The sequence below is a fragment of the Lontra canadensis genome, unplaced genomic scaffold, assembly GCF_010015895.1.
Source record: "Lontra canadensis isolate GAN:19392208 unplaced genomic scaffold, GSC_riverotter_1.0 scaffold5, whole genome shotgun sequence".
In the NCBI taxonomy this organism is placed as follows: Eukaryota; Metazoa; Chordata; class Mammalia; order Carnivora; family Mustelidae; genus Lontra; species Lontra canadensis.
Genome location: NW_022630999.1, coordinates 35,484,768 through 35,503,296, shown reverse-complemented (window position 1 = coordinate 35,503,296; position 18,529 = coordinate 35,484,768). Strand labels below are relative to the sequence as shown.

Sequence of the window (18,529 nt, the reverse complement as noted above, 5' to 3'; positions counted from 1 at the left end):
CTCTGAAAACTCATAAAAACATGATTGTATAGAAGCTTTTTTGAATTTTCATGACTAGCCAGGACAATACTAATTTGTCAGTATAAATTTCATATAGCAGATTTCTATTTCTCACTAGACATTTCTGTGTATTTATGTAAGCATAAGATTTGGTTTGTCAAACCCTCAGTTGTATCTGATTATCAAATAAATACAAGGACAGAAATCTTTCTCTGCCTTTTGAACTGTTTCTGTGAACGAGATACCCATGTGTGGGATAATGCCAAGTCAAAAGGTATGAACATTTTTAAGGTTCTTGATCCTTGTTTCCAAATTACTTTGCAAAAAGATTGAACCAATTTACACTCCCACCAGCAGTGTATGAAAATACATTTAAATGCAAATTCCAAGCTGCAGAATCTCTTTCTTAGGTATTTCACTTAAAATTTTTTTAATGCTAAGCAAAAGCCGACCCAGGATGTTAAAAAAAGAAAGTCTGATATAAAAATGGAGCAGATAGTTAAAACAGTTTGGGCAGAAATAAGCTTTATAAAGGCCCAAGCCGGCTGATAAAAATTTTAAGGCATCATTGCAGAACACAATTCTGAAGGGACCATTAACAATTTGGCTTAGATTAGGATAGCGACCGCCAAGAATGTCGGGCGTGGTCCATGTACTAAATTCCAGTTTAGAAAAAGCAGGGTATTTTATTTTTTTAATACTTCATTTTGTTCTAAAGACGATTTAAGATACCTAAAGGGAGGATCTTGAGAAGTAGCATTGTATTTGAATAATCAGTCCCGTGAAGATGAAATGAACCCACGCCCTCAGAACTACGGTCCGCGCTTATCTCTCCATGGAATGCCTCGCCTCTGTAATCCGAGTCCAGCTTGCAACCACAATGACCGCCTCTACGTCTAATAATGGGGCACAGTGATTTGGGAGGGGGGCTTGGGAGCGGGGCAGGCAAGGGGAAGCCCAGACTCCGCGTACCCAACCACTGAATTCTACACGTTCTGGGATCTCAGCCTTCAGGCAGGTCCTCCTACCCACCTCCGCCAGTTATTTGGGAACCAGCCCCGTCCCCGCCTGCAAGGCTTCTTTGACTACTTCTCAGTGCCCACTCCGACCCGCTTCCACGAGAAAGAGAAAGGGCTGACGCCCGAGGAGGAGCCACAAACTCGATTTCACCCCTCTCCGCTTCTCCTTCCTCACTTTTGTTCCTCCTTTCCTGCTGGCTCTCCCTTCTTCCCCTTCTTTTCTTCTTTGCCTATCCCTCCTCGCCTCCTCTCCCTGCCTCTTCCCCCGGACGGATCCCCGCTTCGCCTCCGCTCCTCGAGCTCGGAGATCCCCTCCCCTCTCCTCCCCACCGCCCAAGCTCTCCGCTCGCGGCCCCATCCCGCAGCCAATCATCGCGCGGCCTCCCGCGGCCCCGCCCCCGCAGGCCGTTCCGGGCGGGCCCGGCGGAGCCCAGGCCGCGGGTGCGGAGGGCGGCGCCGCGGGGCGGGGGCTGATGGGGTCTGGCGGACGGGCGGCGCCGGTGCGGGGCTCGCCTGGACGCGGGAGTGCGGAGGTGTGAGGGGCGAGGCGGGCGCTGCGGCCCGCCCGGGATGGGCCAGCCCTGGCCTGGCGGGGCCGAGCCGGAGGCGAGGGCGGCGCGCGGGCCAGGCCTGCTGGGCGGGCGGCCGGGGGACTGAGGTAGAAGTGGGCGCGGAGGAAGGGGCCGAGCCAAGGCGGTGGGTGGAGCGGCGAGGGGGGCGGAGGCTGGGCCGCGGCGGGCGAGAGAAGCGCCGCGCCTGTCCGGGGCTCGGTGGCGGCGGCGGCGCCTGAGGAGGCAGAGGAGGCGGCGGGCCGGACGAGCGCCCGGAGGTGGCGGACGAGGCGCCGGGGGCCCCCATGGGCGGGTGTGTGGGCGCCCAGCACGACTCCTCGGGCAGCCTCAACGAGAACTCGGAGGGCACCGGAGGTAGGTGAGCGCCAGGGGGCAGCCTCGGCCCCCCATTGTTCCCGGCCAGGCCCGGCCACCTGTCCCGGCTCCTGCGGGCCCGCGGCCCGCGCGGCCGGGGCCCCCGCGCCCCTTTGTCATCCCCTCCTCCACGTCACTCCCCGCGCTCCGCTTCCGGCCGCCCCGCGGGCCGCGGGGTCGCCCCCTGCCCTCCCGGTCCCTGAGGAAAGTCCTTCGCACGCCCGGGATGTAGCCCTCGGCCTCTAGACCCCACCGCCTCGGCTCGGGAAACTCCGACTAGAAACTGCCTTTCTTGGCCACCTCACTCCCTCCCCAGCCCGTTTAATTATTCAGGAACAGGATGGCGGCGGTGGGGTTGCAGAAAAGAGAATTGATGGGGGGGGGTTGGGGAGGGGAGCCTAATGCATTCCCTCCGACGGGCCCCGCCACATCTCTCCGCACCCTTCCTCGTTCAGCAGAGTTGGCTGGTCTCAGCTTTCCTGAGTTTCAGATGACAGCTGCCCTGGTTGGTTCCAGTTTGGCCATTTAAACCTGCAAGTTTCTGGAGCTTGGCTGGGGAAGTCTCAAGTGGCCACACGCATTATTTTAAGGAGGGGTTGGGAAACAGTCCGCCCGAGGAAAACGTGGCTTCTAGCTACAGCATGCGGGTGCTGGGCCAGTTTGCTGTCGGGGTGGGCTAGTCAAATTCCTATCCGCCTTACGTAAAGGAAAATATGTAGGATAAAAGCACAAATACGAGAGTCCGACTTAGCTTCGTAGGATCAGTACTTTAAAAGTTTTCTAACACGGAACGCACTTCTGATTTCTTGTAAATGGTTTGCTGAGGCTAGCTTTTTTATTCAGGCGGCATTGTAGTATAGCGGTGTAATAAGAAAATTAATTCTACCTTTACTTAAATGATCGTTGCCTGAGTCCACTCTGTAGCTTGTGTAGAGGGCAGAATGTTTTAGTGAAAGAAGAAACAGCTAGGAATAGCAAAGATGACTGTGTTGGTTTTGTTCCAACCTTCTGTTAGATGTCTCAGAATGTGGGGCGTATTTATAAGTTCCTAAACTAAGTCGTTTGGGGATGAGAGGGTCTACAACTTTTTCTTATACTAGCTTTAGACCAGTTGCTTGCCCTCTCACTTGAGCTCCACTTATAAACTGTGTATACCTAACATTTGGCTGATGAATTTCCTGAATTACATGATATTTTGCCATGCCACCTCATTAAAATCTGTGGGTTTCCTGTATGATTAAATCCTGGGCAGATAGTTTAAGAGTTCAGTGAAGTGTGTCTTGAAAAAAACTTGTACGTGCAAATGGTATTTAACAGTGCATTTCATGTCATAGCATTATTTGGTGGCACATTAACAGTGAGATCCTCAGTGATAACAAAGCAGGAGATAAAAAGGGTATGATTTAAAAAAAATTTTTTTTAAGATTTTATTTATTTATTTGAGAGAGAGACAGAGAGAGAGAGCATGAGCGAGGAGAAGGTCAGAGAGAGAAGTAGGCTCCCCGTGGAGCTGGGAGCCCGATGCGGGACTCGATCCTGGGACTCCAGGATCATGACCTGAGCCGAAGGCAGTCGTCCAACCAACTGAGCCACCCAGGCGTCCCAAAAAGGGTATGATTTTAAAACAGCTCTGGGGTAAGATCAGATTGGGGGGCGTTCACAGTGATTCTGCCTGCAAGTGAGGTGATCACTAATGGTACTAAAATATATTAGTACATGCTATAGGTAGTATTTAGTTTCAATTAAATTTAATTTTTTTGCACTCAGAATTTTTAATAAACATCTTTTCCTTCTTGCTAATGAACTTGAGCCAATTTCGTTAAGCCTTTTGGTAACCTGACTTATGACCAGCCAGGCATTATTAGCATGGGTCTTTAAAAGCATGAAGTCTTAGCTTCTGGTAATTTATTGCCAGTGGTGTCTAGTTAGATAGCCCTAGTATCAGTTTCCTTGAGAACTGAGTTCTCTGGACTTTAAGCTGTGCTGTACCTTTCCAAAGTAAAGTTTAGAAAAAAGAAACACCAACTATCAAAACCTCCTTATTTTCTCCTGAAGAGGAAGTGTGGGCCTCATGTAACTGGGATGGAGGAAGGAGCTGTGTGGGATAAAAGGATTGTTTCTGGAATTTAATTGTGGAAGCCTTTATTCGTCATTATTGTCATGATAGTTAAGAGTTAATTGTGGTTTAAAGGAATTAGCTCAGGTGAGTGTTTCAGGTTAACACATTAAATAGTTTTTGCTTATATTAGTAGGTTTTTGTTGAGAAGAGAAAAACTATTTTTCCTAAGGGTGTTGGCACAGATCATTCGCTTTTCAAACATAATGGTTCATAGTTTTAATCAGGATGTTTGGGTTATGAAAAATTCTTTTATCAACATGAAGTAAAAATAAAGTCTTCTGATGCTTTTCATGACCTTTTTAATTACATTCACAATGTTATTGAATGTAATGTGGAATCTCACCATTTTAGATTGACTTGACTCTTGAGGATTAGCTAGTCTTAGTAAAAAAAAAAAAATGACCTTTTTAAAAACCTTTTTGGCTGTTTGAGATACTGTACTTTCCCTTTCCCTCTGGATCTAAGTCTCTTATGTATGCAAGTTAATTGTGGTACATGAGAAAAACTTCCTTACTTGGTGATTTACTTCTTTGAAGGAATTTGGGAAATTTTTGCAAAAGACCTTAGGATACGGAAATTGCTTAATTTACATTTTAAGATTTGTGTTACATGTTATTTTGGAATCATTTGTAGTATTTTCCTCTGGCATACTTTGCCTAGAATTGTTTGTGAGTTTTTTAAATGCCTAATTTTCATCAAGACAACTATATTATATACATTATATGCAATTATTTAGCAGTTCACTCCAAGCTTCCATGCTCCTAGAACATTTTTTAACAGCATATTCTGTGTGGTTCTCTGCCTTATTATAGTGATACTGTGATGCTGGGGTTGGAACTGAGGGCCTTTAGACAAGGCTTTATGTTAGTCCATGGCATTGGCTAATGAATTAAATCTCATGATTTTAAAAACAAATACGTGACAGGGCACCTGAGTGGCTCAGTCGTTAAGCTTCTGCCTTCAGCTCAGGTCATGATTCCAGGGTGCTGGGATTGGGCTCTCTGCTCAGTGGGAAGCCTGCTTCTCCCTCTCCCACTCCCTCTGCTTCTGTTCCCTGTCTTGCTGTGTCTCTCTATGTCAAATAAATAAATAAAATCTTAAATAAATAAATTAAAAAAATATATATATATATGTGGGGAAAACAGTAAAATGAGATTAGTTGAAGGGAGCTAACGAGCTTTTTTTTTTTTGTTGTTCACCTCTTTAATGAACACAATAATGTACAAAGTAGGTTCTTACTTTCTGGGTTTGTCATTTATTCTTAGGTTCAGTAATATCCCAAGAGGACTAACCCTTGGTGGTCATAAGTTTCCAGGTTTACAGCAGGATAACTGACTGCTGTGCATTCATTTCTTTATTTCAGAATGTCATGAGAATATCATGGAATTTTTTTGGGTATTCATTTATAGCAACCTTATAGTCTACCTACTTGATTAATGGTGGTTTTTGAGTAATATTAACTACCACTTACCCAGTATTTGTTATGTAAGAAGTGTTGTGCTAAGTGATTATTTTCTCATTTAGTCTTCAACAACTCTGGGAGTTGGATAATATCTCTATTTTATGGATGGATTGAAGCTGGGAGAAATTAAATAACTTGCTTAACATCACATAGCTTACAAATAGTCAGAAACTTGAACTCAGAGCTGTACTAAAAAATTTCTCTTTTTTTCCGGTTTCATTTTTTAGCTTGTGATACAGTACATACAAAATTTGCCGTTTTAACCATTTTTAAGTGTATAATTCAGTGGCATTAAGTGTATAATTCAGTATGCAACCATCACCACTGTGTATTTCCAAAATTTTTCATCTCTCCCAGCAGAAACTCTGGATCCATTAAGCAATACTGCTGCTCCTCTTTCCCAACCCCTGTTAACTTCTAAATCTAGGTTTTGTCTCTATGAATTTATCAAGTCTAGATATTTCATATAAGTGGAATAATACAATATTTATTCTTTTGTTTGTGGTATATTTCACTTAGCATAATGTCTGGGTTCATCCCGTGGTAGTAAATAACAGTACCTCATTCTTTTTATGGCTGAATAATATTCCATTGTATGTATATACCACATTTTGTTTATCCATTCTACTATTGATGGCCATTTGTTTATTATAAGTGGCTATGAACTTCGGTGTACAAAGAGCTGTTTGAGTCCCTGTTTTTGAGTCTTTTGGTTATAATACACCTAAGAGTGGAATTGCTAGGTTATATGGTAATTCTTGCTAGGTTAAATGGTTTACCTTTTGGAGGAACTGCCAGACTTTACCACAGTAGCTGCATTGTTTTACATTCTAGCAGCAACATTACAAGTGTTTTAGTTTCTCCATATGTTCACCCACACTAATATCCCATTTTTTTTTAAAGATTTTATTTATTTATTTGACAGAGAGAGATCACAAGTAGACAGAGAGGCAGGCAGAGAGAGAGAGGGAAGCAGGCTCCCTACTGAGCAGAGAGCCTGACGCGGGACTCCATCCCAGGACCCTGAGATCATGACCTGAGCCGAAGGCAGCAGCTCAACCCACTGAGCCACCCAGGCGCCCTAATCTCCCATTTTTAAAATTATAGCCATTGTAGTTGGTATGAAGTGCTATCTCACTGTGGTTTTGGTTTGCATTTCCCTAATGACTAGTAATGTTGAGCATCTTTTAACGTGCTTCTTGGACATTTGTTTATCTTCTTTGGAGAAACGTCTGTTTAAGCCCTGTGGCTATTTTTTAATTGTGTTATTTTGGGTTTTTGTTATTGTTGGTTGTGGGAGATCTTTATATATTCTGTACATTAAATCCATATCACAGGGATGATTTGCAAATATTTTCTCCCATTTTTGGGTTGTCTTTTTACTTTTTCCCCCCCAGGGGGCATCTAGGTGGCTCACTCAGTTAAGCATCTGACTCTCATGATTTCAGGGTTATGAGATCGAGTCCTGCATCTGGCTCTGCCCTTGGCAGAGTCTGCTTGTCCCTCTGCCTCTGCCACTCCTGCTGCTCCCCTCTTCCCCTGTCTTTATACTCTCTTGATGATGTCCTTTGATACATAAAAGTTTTTAATTTTAATGGAGTCCAATTTATTTTTTCTTTTGCTGCCTGGGCTTCTAGTTTTTTTTTGTTTTTTTTTTTTTAAGATTTTATTTATTTATTTGACAGACAGAGATCACAAGTAGGCAGAGAGGCAGGCAGAGAGAGAGGGAGGGAAGCAGGCTCCCTGCTGAGCAGAGAGCCCAATGTGGGGCTTGATCCCAGGACCCTGAGATCATGACCTGAGCCGAAAGCAGAGGCTTTAACCCACTGAGCCACCCAGGCGCCCCTGGGCTTCTAGTTTTTGTTTTAAATGTATTTAATTCTTCACTGATGGAGAAAGAATAAATCTATAACCAATAATTCACAGTCTAACTTAACTAACAATTTGCTTTCTTAACTATGAATAGAAAGCTGTTTTAAGTTTCTTTTCTGTATATGGTGATAAGGTTGATTAGCAATGAAATGCTTTTTAGAAAGTTGATGAAAGTAATCCATAAACCTACTTCAACTTCTTAATCAAGAGGGGATTGTTATATTTTCTGCACAAGCATTTTACAATCAACAGGCATTGAATACCCACAATATGTTGCTCTTGTTCCAAAAAAAGGAATCATGATCTTATTTCTTGAGTATATCAAAATCCTTTTTTTAAGGAAAGCATAATAAAATATGCATACATGAAATAACTATAAAACACTATGTAAACAGATAAATATACCATAGGATAAACTGTGCAAGTCCTGAGGGAATAAAAGAAAGTAGTGATCTGAGCTGCCTAAAGATATGGTCCCTGGACCAGCAGCTTTGCAGGAACCTGGGAGTATGTTAGAAGTACAGAATCTCAGGCCCCACCCATGACCTAATAAATCAGAATCTGCATTTTTAACAAGATTTTCAAATGGTTCCTATGCATATTAAAGTTGGAGAAGCACTGGTACAGGATTGCTTATAGTGAAAAGAGACTAAAGGGAGGAACCCAATAGGAAAAAAAATGGCATGAGTTGGTAATTTATTGGATATAAGAATACATAAAAGAAAATAAAGTACACACAGTCCCCTGACTTATAATGGCTCACCTTACAATTTTTCTGTCTTAGAATTTTATGATGGTACAAAGTGATACATACACATTCAGTAGAAACCATACTTCACGGTTTAAATTTAGATCTTTGTGGCTGGTGATAGGTGGTATGAGAGTCTCTTGTGATACTGGGCAGTGGCAGCAAGCTGCAGCTCCCAGTCAGCTATGTGGTCATAAGGGTTAGCAACCAATAGACTTACTATTCTGTTTTTCAGTATAGCATTCAATAAATTTTATGATATTCGACACTTCATTATAAAATAAGCTTTATGTTAAATGATTTTGCCTGACTATAGGCTAATGTAAGTGTTCTGTGCACATTTAAGGTAGGCTAGGCTAAGCTTTGATGTTCTATAGGTTAGTTGTATTAAATGTAATTTCTTTTTTATTTTTGAAGATTTTTATGAGACAGAGTGAGTGAGCAAAAGAGGGAGAAACACTCCCTGCTGAGCAGGGATCCTGATGCGGTTCTGGATCCCAGGACTCTTGAGATCATGACCTGAGCGGAAGGCAGAGGCTTTAATCCACTGAGCCACCCAGGCACCCCTTAAATGCATTTTCAACTTAGGATTCATAGTTTTCAATTTATGATGGGTGTATTGGGATGTAACTTGTTATCAGTCGAGGAGATCTGTAATCCCGTATTTGTGAATCTGGATAACCAGGAATATTGAGATGGCCTGGCAGATTTGGGGAATAAGAAAGAGCTATCTTGGGCAATCTGTAGTTTGCCTTTCAGTATGTTAAGGTTTAGCTGACAGAATTTTTAAGTTGGGACATCGTGTTGGATGGTACAGAAGTTTAGGTATGGAACTCCTAGATGTTCAGGTTATGAATGTGGATTTTGGAGTCAGCTGGGGGAGGTTGACTGAGGTATAAAAATAAATGCTACTTATAAGTAAGTAAAAAAGGGAGGAAAGTGCTAAGAATTGAGTCATCAAAATTTCACAGAAGATGGAGAAATGAGGTGATTACCTCTAATCAGGGCGTGACCATAGTAGTAGATGGTCAGTATACTAAATTTTGTTGAATTATTGGGAAACAGGAAATCAGTCCTGTCATCTGCCTTTGAAGTTTATAGATCTGATTATATTTGAACACACCATTCTTACAATTTCAGAAAATAACTTGGTTTGTTAACTTCTCATTCTGGTGTGGTGTTTGGAGAATTCTACCTGTAGTTTATTACAACCAAACTCAAGATAGACTTCTTGAGCATTCAACCCCAGAATATTCCAGTAGCTCTTTTTTTTTTTTTTTTAAGATTTTATTTATTTATTTGGTATACAGAGATCACGAGCAGGCATAGAGGCAGGCAGAGAGAGGGGGAAGCAGACTCGCTGCCAAGCAGAGAGCCCGATGTGGGGCTTGATTCCAGGACCCCAGGATCATGACCCAAGGCGAAGGCAAGAGGCTTTAACCCACTGAGCCACCCATGCACCCCTCCAGTAGCTCTTTTGAGGTTAGTGTATGTTAGAACAAACACATTTCTCTACAAAACCTTGTTTCTTTCTTCACCAAGAATATCATTATCTCCTCTTTATGTATTTTCAGTGTTCCATACTACACATCATCTAACGAGGTGGTTTACTGAATTTTCTTATGCTTCTACTCTTAGGGCTGAGTCTATAATTAAAAAATGAGGCAGAATTGAGCATGAGGAGGACTGAAGATTTAGTCTGTAACAGTGGAAGTAAAAATTTTTCATATTTTCAGCGTTGGTAGCTCTGAGGTTTTTATAAGCAGAGTGCATAAAATTTTATACCAATTGGAGAGAGATGTACTATGAAATAGGAGGTATTTCCTTTTTTTTTTTTTTTAAGATTTACTTGAGAGAGAAAGAAACGGGAAAGTGGGGGAGAGAGAGAGAGAAACTCTAGCAGACTCCTTGATGAGCAGGGATCCCGATGTGGGGCTCAATCCCATGACCTTGAGATCATGACCTGAGTTGAAATCCGAAATTCTGACACTTAACTGATTGAGTCACCCAAGCACCCCAGAAGGCATTTACTTGATGTAAAGTAGAAGGTGCTTGATTTTACCAGGAGGAGTATATCTGTGGGGAAAGACCTAAAGGAAAATAAGGCAGCAAGAAGCTATAGGTTGGAAATACAGTGGAATTCTGGGTAGGTAAGTTTGGTAGGTTATGAGAACTTAATTTAGGTCAGGGGTGCTACAGTTGGAAGATACTAAGATATGGAGAATACTCTTTGGGATGAGATTTAAGCACTTGAATTTATATTAAAAATTGACATGGGATGTTGTAGCCCCTACCGAATAAGCTACCTTCTATTGGGCTAGTCCCCTTTTGTTCTCAATTTTCTAGCATATAAAGGGTTGATGTTTCTTCCCAGTCAGTATTGTCTTGGAATTTATGTTGGAATGGCATTTTTTAAAGATTCTTGCTATGGATATTAAATGGACTCTTTTTTCACCTCTGACTGTATTTAGGAATCATTTGCTAGTGCTGTATGCTGTGAATAGAATCTTTAAAATCTTTAAGCCATTAGAAATGATGAGGATCATCATTCTTCTGATTTTTTGATAGCCCTAGTCTCTAACACCTATCTTTTATCTGATTTTTTATTGTAAATGAAAAGCTTTGGCAGCATCTTGCTAGTAGTACTATACTTAGGTGAGTCTTCTGATAAGAATGATTATTGAGGGGACACCTGGGTGGCTCAGTGGGTTAAAGCCTCTGCCTTCGGCTCAGGTCATGATCTCGGGGTCCTGGGATCGGGCCCTGCATCGGGCTCTCTGCTCGCTGGGGAGCCTGCTTCCCTTCCTCTCTCTGCCTGCCTCTCTGCCTTCTTGTGATCTCTCTTTCTCTCTTTCTGTCAAATAAATAAATAAATAAATAAATAAAATCTTTTTTAAAAAAGTGATTATTGAGTGTTAATCACTTATAATAAGGAACTTGTACTGTTATATTAATAAATCAATTATCTCTCTTGTGGTTTTTTACCAAAACACATTCTTCTCTTGTTTCTTTTTTTTTTTAAAGATTTTATTTATTTGACAGAGATCACAAGTAGGCAGAAGGCAGGTAGAGAGAGAGAGAGCAAGCGCGAGCTGAGCAGAGAGCCCGGTGCGGGGCTCAATCCCAGGACCCTAAGATCATGACCTGAGCCAAAGGCAGAGGCTTTAATCCACTGAGCCACCCAGGTGCCCCATCTTCGCTTGTTTCAAGAAAGCATTAGGTTGACTTCATTTAGCAACATGATCATATTAATTGGGCATGATGATCAATTTGCTGATTTAGTGATTTTCTTCATTTTTCCTTACTGCAGACCACCTGAATGGTTTATCTTCATTTGGTGGACCATTGCACCAGATTCTTCCCGCCGCCCCTCACCATCCCTACCCAGCTTTCTGCTTCTGCTTATCGGGCATACTAGGCTACCAACAAGCTCCTCATGATTCACTGGTAGTTCAAGGACCATAGGTTGAGACTTTACTAACGCGTATGTACTTAAAGATGCATGTGTGTTGGCCAAGAACAATCAGCATGTTTTCACCTTGCACCAGCTACTTTGACTTGCAGTCAGTAAGAATCAAGTTTGTTTTTGAATATATTCCATATATTGAGCTTAGAGGTTAAATATTGCCGAGTATACTTTGGGCATTATAATGCCATTTTTTGCATGTTTTCAGTAAAACTTTTAGGCAGTTCCATTATAGCTGTGTTTTCAGAAGTGGAATTTCTGTTGAAGTTAGATGTCTAAAGAAAAAAAAATCTTAATGTGTCGGAGTCATTTTAAGTGAATTTTACTTGAGTGTGAGTGAGGTCTTGATATACATTTGTTGAAGACTTGACTAAATAATGAGTTAGTGATTTTTGGACTTTTCTGATCAAGTCCTCACAGGAAACCCTTTAGATAATTTTTTGCGTTTACTGTAATTGGCTCCTAGGTATAAGCAAAAGCAGACCTATTTGGATCAGTTCAGATAGTTTCTGTGCTTTGGACTATGTGACTTTATATCAAAGGGGCAGATCTGGACTCAGATCACTCAGTTACGCTTTATGATAAACTATCACTTTTAATTCAGGGCAAACACTGTTTTTTAGGTGAGTTGATGATCATTCCTGAAACTTTTAAAAATAGCCAGCTTCCATTATTTCTAATTGCCAGCACTTGAAGCTAACTATAAACAGAGATACAAATAAGGCCTGCTCTATGATATCAAGTGGATTATAGTCTAATGGAGGAATCACATGTTTAATTAGGAAAAGTTTTAAAAGCTTCGATACAATGAAAAAGTATTATGGAAATTCAGGGAGTAGTGGGGAGCAGAGTCAGAAAACTTCACTGAAGAAGTAGTATAAGTAGTTGGGTCTTGAAAGAGAAGGAGCTGGAAGAAAAGCAGAAGGTCATCTTGTATGCAGAGGAAATTACTTGTATAGAAATATGAGAAAACATGGCATCTGGGGGGACTGGCAAGAAGTTTGTGGATGGGGTAGGTGAAATGTGAAGTATTAAGTTATGTTACCAGATTTTTTGAAGGCAGAATTGCCACAATTAATAGACCAAGTTGGGAGACAGTATATAGGTGATACTATTTAAGTGGTTTTTTGTTTTGTTTTTGTTTTTGTTTTGGTGCATCTAACAAACTCTTTCCCATTTAATGCTGCATTCTGAGGTTATTTTATATAAAATTCTGATGTACTAAGTTGTTACAATCTTTAACAGATTTTTATTCTTTTGCAGTTTTTAATCATATTGTCACGTATTAAGTGTAAGAAATGTATTTAACTTTTTTTTACATGCATGAGGGGTGCCTGGCTGGCTCGGTCGCAAGAGCATCCAACACTTGATCTTGGGATCATGAGTTCGAGCCCCACGTTGGGTGTAAATATTACTTTTAAAAAAAACACACATACAGCTTTTTTATTGTATGTATGTGTTTGTCTCAGATCAGTTTTTGTCTCTTGTGTCCTAGTTTTCTGCCACATGGAAAGAGTTTGTGCTAAGATTGTGCAGACCTGCATCAGTTTTAATGTCTTGAGAAAAGGCCTGCATTAGCTGTGGTACTTTGGGCTCAGTTTCTTACATGGTTGAAAGAGGAAAATGGATTAAATCATTGTCAAGATTATATCTAATTCTTCTTTTAAACATTTTTAATGACAATTTTCAGGCATATTGAAAAATTGAAAGTCTCTAACACAACGAACCTTTGAATACCCATCAGTTGTGTATGTGTGTATAAATATTTGCTTAACTGAGAGTACAGACATCCTGACACTTCAACATGCAAATACCATTATCACTGCTAAGATCTAGTCCTTAATCAGAATCCACCAATTATCCTCAGAATGTCTTGTATTTATAGCTATTTTTTAAAATTGTATTTGTTATTTATTTGAGAGAGAGGGAGCACGAGCAGACGGAAGGAGAGGGAGAAGCAGCTCCCCACTTATGACCTGAGCCAAAGGCAGTTGCTTAACAAACTGAGACATACAGGTGCCTCTTTTATAGTTTTTTTTTTTTTCCAAATTAGGACATATTCAGAATTTAGACATTGCATTTGTTTTTGTCTCTAATCTTTTTACATCTTGAACAGCTCCTCCTCTTTTCTTCCCTGTAACACTGATTTTTTTTTTTTTTTGAAGAGTATTGTAGAGGGGTGCCTACACCCAGTGCTCATTACATCACATGCCCTTCTTAATGCCCATCACCCCATTATCCCCCAACCCCACTCCCTCCAGCAACCCTCAGTTTGTTCCCTATGATTTAGGGTCTCTTGAGGCACTTGGGTGGCTCAGATGATTAAGCCTCTGTCTTTGGCTCAGGTTGTGATCTCCGGGTCCTGGGGTCAAGCCCCACATCGGGCTCCTGGCTCAGCAGGGAGTCTGTGGCTCCCTCTGTCTCTTCCCCCTTGTTCGTGCTCTCTGTCTCTCAAATGAAGAAATAAAATCTTTTAAAAAAAGAACCTCTTATGGTTTGTCTCCCTCTCTGATTTTGTCTTATTTTATCTTTCCCTCCCTTCCTCTATGCTACTGTTTGTTTTGTTTCTTAAATTCCATAAGAGTGAAATCATGATAATTGTCTTTCTCTGATTGACTTATTTCACTTAGCATAATACCCTCCAGTTCCATCCTCTTTGTTGCAAATGGCAAATTTCACTTTTTTGATAGCCAAGTAATGTTCCATTGTATATATATCACTTTATCCATTCATCTGTCAATGGACATCTTTCCATAAACAATGGGGTGCAGGTGCCCCTTCGGATCGCTACCTTTATATCTTTGTGTTAAATACCTATTAGTGCAATTGCTGGGTCATAGGGTAGCTCTATTTTTAGCTTTTTGAGGAACCTCATTCCAGAGTGGCTGTACCAGCTTGCATTCCCATCAGCAGTGTAAGAGGGTTCCCCTTTCTCCGCATCCTTGCCAACATCTGTTGTTTTCTAACTTGTTAATTTTAGCCATTCTGACTGGTGTGAGGTGGTATCTCATTGTGGTTTTGATTTGTATTTCCCTGATGCCGAGTGATGTTGAGCATTTTTTTCATGTGTCTCTTGGCCATTTGTATGTCTGGAGAAATGTCTCTTCATGTCTTCTCACCATTTCTTGGATTACTTGTTCTTTTTGAAGTTTTGAGTTTGTAAGTTCTTTATAGATTTTGTGGACATTAGTCCTTTACCTGTTAGGACATTTATAAATATCTTCTCCAATTCCATAGGTTGTCTTTTTGTTTTGTTGATTGTTTTCTTTGTTGTGCAAAGTTCTGTATCTTGAAGTCCCAATAGTTCATTATTGCCTTTGTTTCCCTTGCCTTTGGAGACATGTTTGGCCAGAAATTGTTGCGACTGAGGTCAAAGAGGTTGCTGCCTGTTCTCTAGGATTTTGATGGGATTCCTCTCTCACTTTTAGATTTTTCATCCATTTGAGTATGGTGTAAGGAAATGGTCCAGTTTCATTCTTCTGCATATGACCGTCCAATTTTCCCAACACCATTTGTTGAAGAGACTATCTTTTTTCCATTGGATATTCTTTCCTGCTTTGTCAAAGATTAGTTGGCCGTAGATTTGAGGGTCCATATCTGGGTTCTCTATAATTGTATATATTTAAACTTAACAGTGTCATGATTTGATATACATATACATTATGGAACTGTTATCAAAATCAAGATAGATAATGGACACATTCATTACCTCACATAGTTAACTTTGTGGCGAGTGGGGTAAGAAAGCTTAAGATCTATTCTCAGCAACATTCAAGGCTACAATACCCTGTTACTAATTATAGTCGCCATGTTGTACATTATTAGGTCTTCAGAGCTTATTCCTCTTATAACTGCAAGTTTGTACCCTTTGTATCCCTTTCTCCCATTTTTATAAAAATCTATCATTGTAATTTTTCAGCATTACTTATCTTCTCAGAATGTAAGCTACATTGGATATGGTACAGACTTCATAATACTTGAGCCTTCATAATACCTTAGCCTCAATTAACAGTTGTGTGAAATAAATCTATAAGTTTGTAAGGTGTTAGGGAGAAAGTAAAATTCTCCTAATAGAAGCCTTACTTAATTCTAGAACAAGAACTTTGTTAAATAGGACCATGTAGTGTAATGAAAATTCTAATTCCACCTCTATCTCTCTGTATCTATGACCATAAGTAAGTCACTTGATTTCCTCATTTCTTAGATTTTTTTTCTCAACTGTAAAATGAGCATGTTGGATGAGATCAGTGTATTCAAACGTTTTTAACAGTTGAATGCTTTTTTAGATATACCTTACATCGAACACAAATGTGTCAGCCTCAGTATTTCATTTTCTTTTGATTGTACAGTCACTAAAAAATAAAAGTAAATTATTTAGAGTCTTATAAAGTTCTGTAAGAGATTTTTTTGAAGTTCAAATCACTATCAACTGTACTCAAAAACTAAATTATGTTATATGTTTAAAAAAATTTTTTTTAAAATATTTGATTTATTTATTTGACAGAGACACAGCAAGAGAGGGAACAGAATCAGGGGAAGTGAGAGAGGGAGAAGCAGGCTTCCCGCTGAGCAGGGAGCCCAATGTGGGGCTTGATCCCAGGACCCTGGGATTGTGACCTGAGCCTAAGGCAGATGCTTAACGAATGAGCCACCCAGGTGCCCCGACTTGTTATATTTTTGCTGAGCATTTTTTAGTTACTCTTTGTAATGAGAAAATATACTAAGCAGGTGCACCTGAGCTTATTGTGACAATTAGTGGAGCCAGATATGCAAGGTGCTCTATTAGTGTGTTCACTGGTTCAGTGTTACATGAGTGGACATGTATGTCCCTGTAGTAATAAAAGGCACTGTGTAGAGCTCTGGTTTTCCCAGTCAGTGACACATTTCAAGAAGTTCCCTAAGTTTCATATGTGCATAGGGATGATAAGAGAAACTTCATTCCACTGTCTCCATGATCAATTTCATGATGAACATGTTTCATGATGGCGTGTATGTTTGAAATTTTACATTTGATGGGTGGGTGCTTGTTATTATTATTCTTATAACAAATGGGGCATCTGGGTGGCTCAGTTGGTTAAAGCATGTGACTCTTGGTTTCATGATCTTCAGAGTCTTGGGATTGAGCTTCCTATAAACCCCATGTCGGGCTCCCTACTCACTGGGGAGTCTCTTTCTCCTCCCTCTGCTGCTCCCTCCGCTCAGTGCACTCTCTCTCTTTCTCTCTGAAAAAAACTTCCTTAAAAAAGATTGATTTATTTATTTCAAAGAGAGTAAGAGAGAGCACCGAGCGGAGTGGGAAGGAGCAGAGGGAGAGTGAGAAGCAGGTGCCTCACTGAGCTGGGAGCTTGATGGGGGGCTGGATCCGAGGACCCCGAGATCATGACCCAAGCTGAAGGCAGATGCTTAACCAACCACCAGGCTATCCCATAAGTAAAAACATCTTAAAATATATACATATTTATATATTTTACATATAATTTGAATTCTGTTTGTAGAACTCTAAAGCATCAGGTGTTTTGTTCCCTTGAGTTCCTTGAAACCAGTTTTTAAAATTAGGTGACTAGGGACACCTCGGTGGCTCAGTCAGTTGGGCGTCTGCCTTCAGCTCAGGTCATGATCTCAGGGTCCTGGTATCGAGTCCTACATCAGGCTCCTCACTCAGCGGGGAGTCTGCTTCTCCCTCTCCCTCTGCTCTACTTCCTCCCCACAGCTCATACTCTCTCTCTTTCTCAAATAAATAAATAAAATCTTTAAAAAAAAAATTAGGTGACTAGGTCCTAGAAAAAATTTTTAGCACATAATTTCAATCAGTTTTTCTCTACTCTGAGAATAGGTATACTGCTGAGGGCATTGTACTAGATATTTGAAGTTTCAAACAATTACTGAAAAAATAATACAGTATTAAGTTTACACAATTTAGAGAAGTAAAATGCTACCCAAATTAATTTTAACACTGAGAGAGCTTGAAAAACAAACAAAGGAAAGGTAAAACATTAAAAATAGTGAAGGTAGGGGTACCTGGCTGGCTAAGTCAGTAGAGCATGTGACTCTTGGTCTTGGAATCATGAGTTCCAGCCCCACAGTGGGCGTAGAACTTACTTAAAAAATAGTGAAGGGAATCAATAAGGTGAAGACTGTTGTGTCTGTATTACTAATTGCAGTCTGGTTATATAGATCTGGAAGTTTGATTTGTCTTCGCCAGGAATGAAAAGGGTAGGGACAAGTCTTCCGGTGATCTTTCTCTTCCAGAGCAACTTTTGGCTTCATAATACACTTTGTAAGTGAAGCTGTTTCATTATTTAAGATGTGGACTTTACCTCTCAGCCCATTTAAAGCTGGAAATCCACCTTAGCACTGTTAGGCCTACTCCTCTGACACAGCTTCACTTTTCTCCTTCCTCTCTTGGGCATGAAATATTTCAACTCTTTGCCTACAGTTCGAAATATTTCAACTCTTTGCCTACAGTTAGGGCACGCTTGTGTTACGTTTAAACTTCGAAAGGTCAGGGAGGAAGTGCTTAACGGAAAAGGAGTTGACAAATGAGAACTTGTGTTTGAAAGATATGACTATGGATTATGAAGGAAGAACCAGAATCAGATGAGATACTAGTAGGTGAGGTCTGGTGTCTGTCATATGGTAGTCCAACATTCTGGACTAGATGGAGATGAAACATAGAAGGAATGTCATTGGAAGAGCTTTGCACCTAGTCAGCAGAACGTGGCTTCTTTTCTTTTCAGGGGCTTTGACCTATTTACTTGGAATGTAAAAGTGCTTTTTTATTATAGTTCTTAAAAATAGTGTGGCCCCCTCCCTTTGTTGAGAAATTGCTTTTAGAAATTATTTATTTCCTTGTTTATTTCCTGTCTTACCTCACCACATTGTAAGCTCTGGGAAGTCAGGGAGGTCTTGTCTGATTT

At 40.7% G+C, this 18,529-nt stretch overlaps 1 protein-coding gene across 2 annotated transcripts in view; it reads left to right on the top strand.

Annotated features, from left to right (window-relative positions):
* The first annotated feature begins 1,488 nt into the window (after window positions 1-1,488).
* Window positions 1,489-18,529, top strand: part of UBTD2 (ubiquitin domain containing 2) — a 59,080-nt gene continuing 42,039 nt past the window's right edge. The window contains exons 1-2 of one of the 2 annotated variants that reach the window (XM_032851815.1): window positions 1,492-1,945; window positions 11,457-11,630. Coding sequence is in view for 1 of the 2 variants with exons in the window: in XM_032851813.1 (XP_032707704.1) it covers window positions 1,876-1,945 (70 nt within the window). In the remaining variant the exon portion in view is untranslated. Of the gene's footprint in view, window positions 1,946-11,456; window positions 11,631-18,529 lie in introns of both variants that reach the window. The other variant, XM_032851813.1, reaches the window with a different exon arrangement.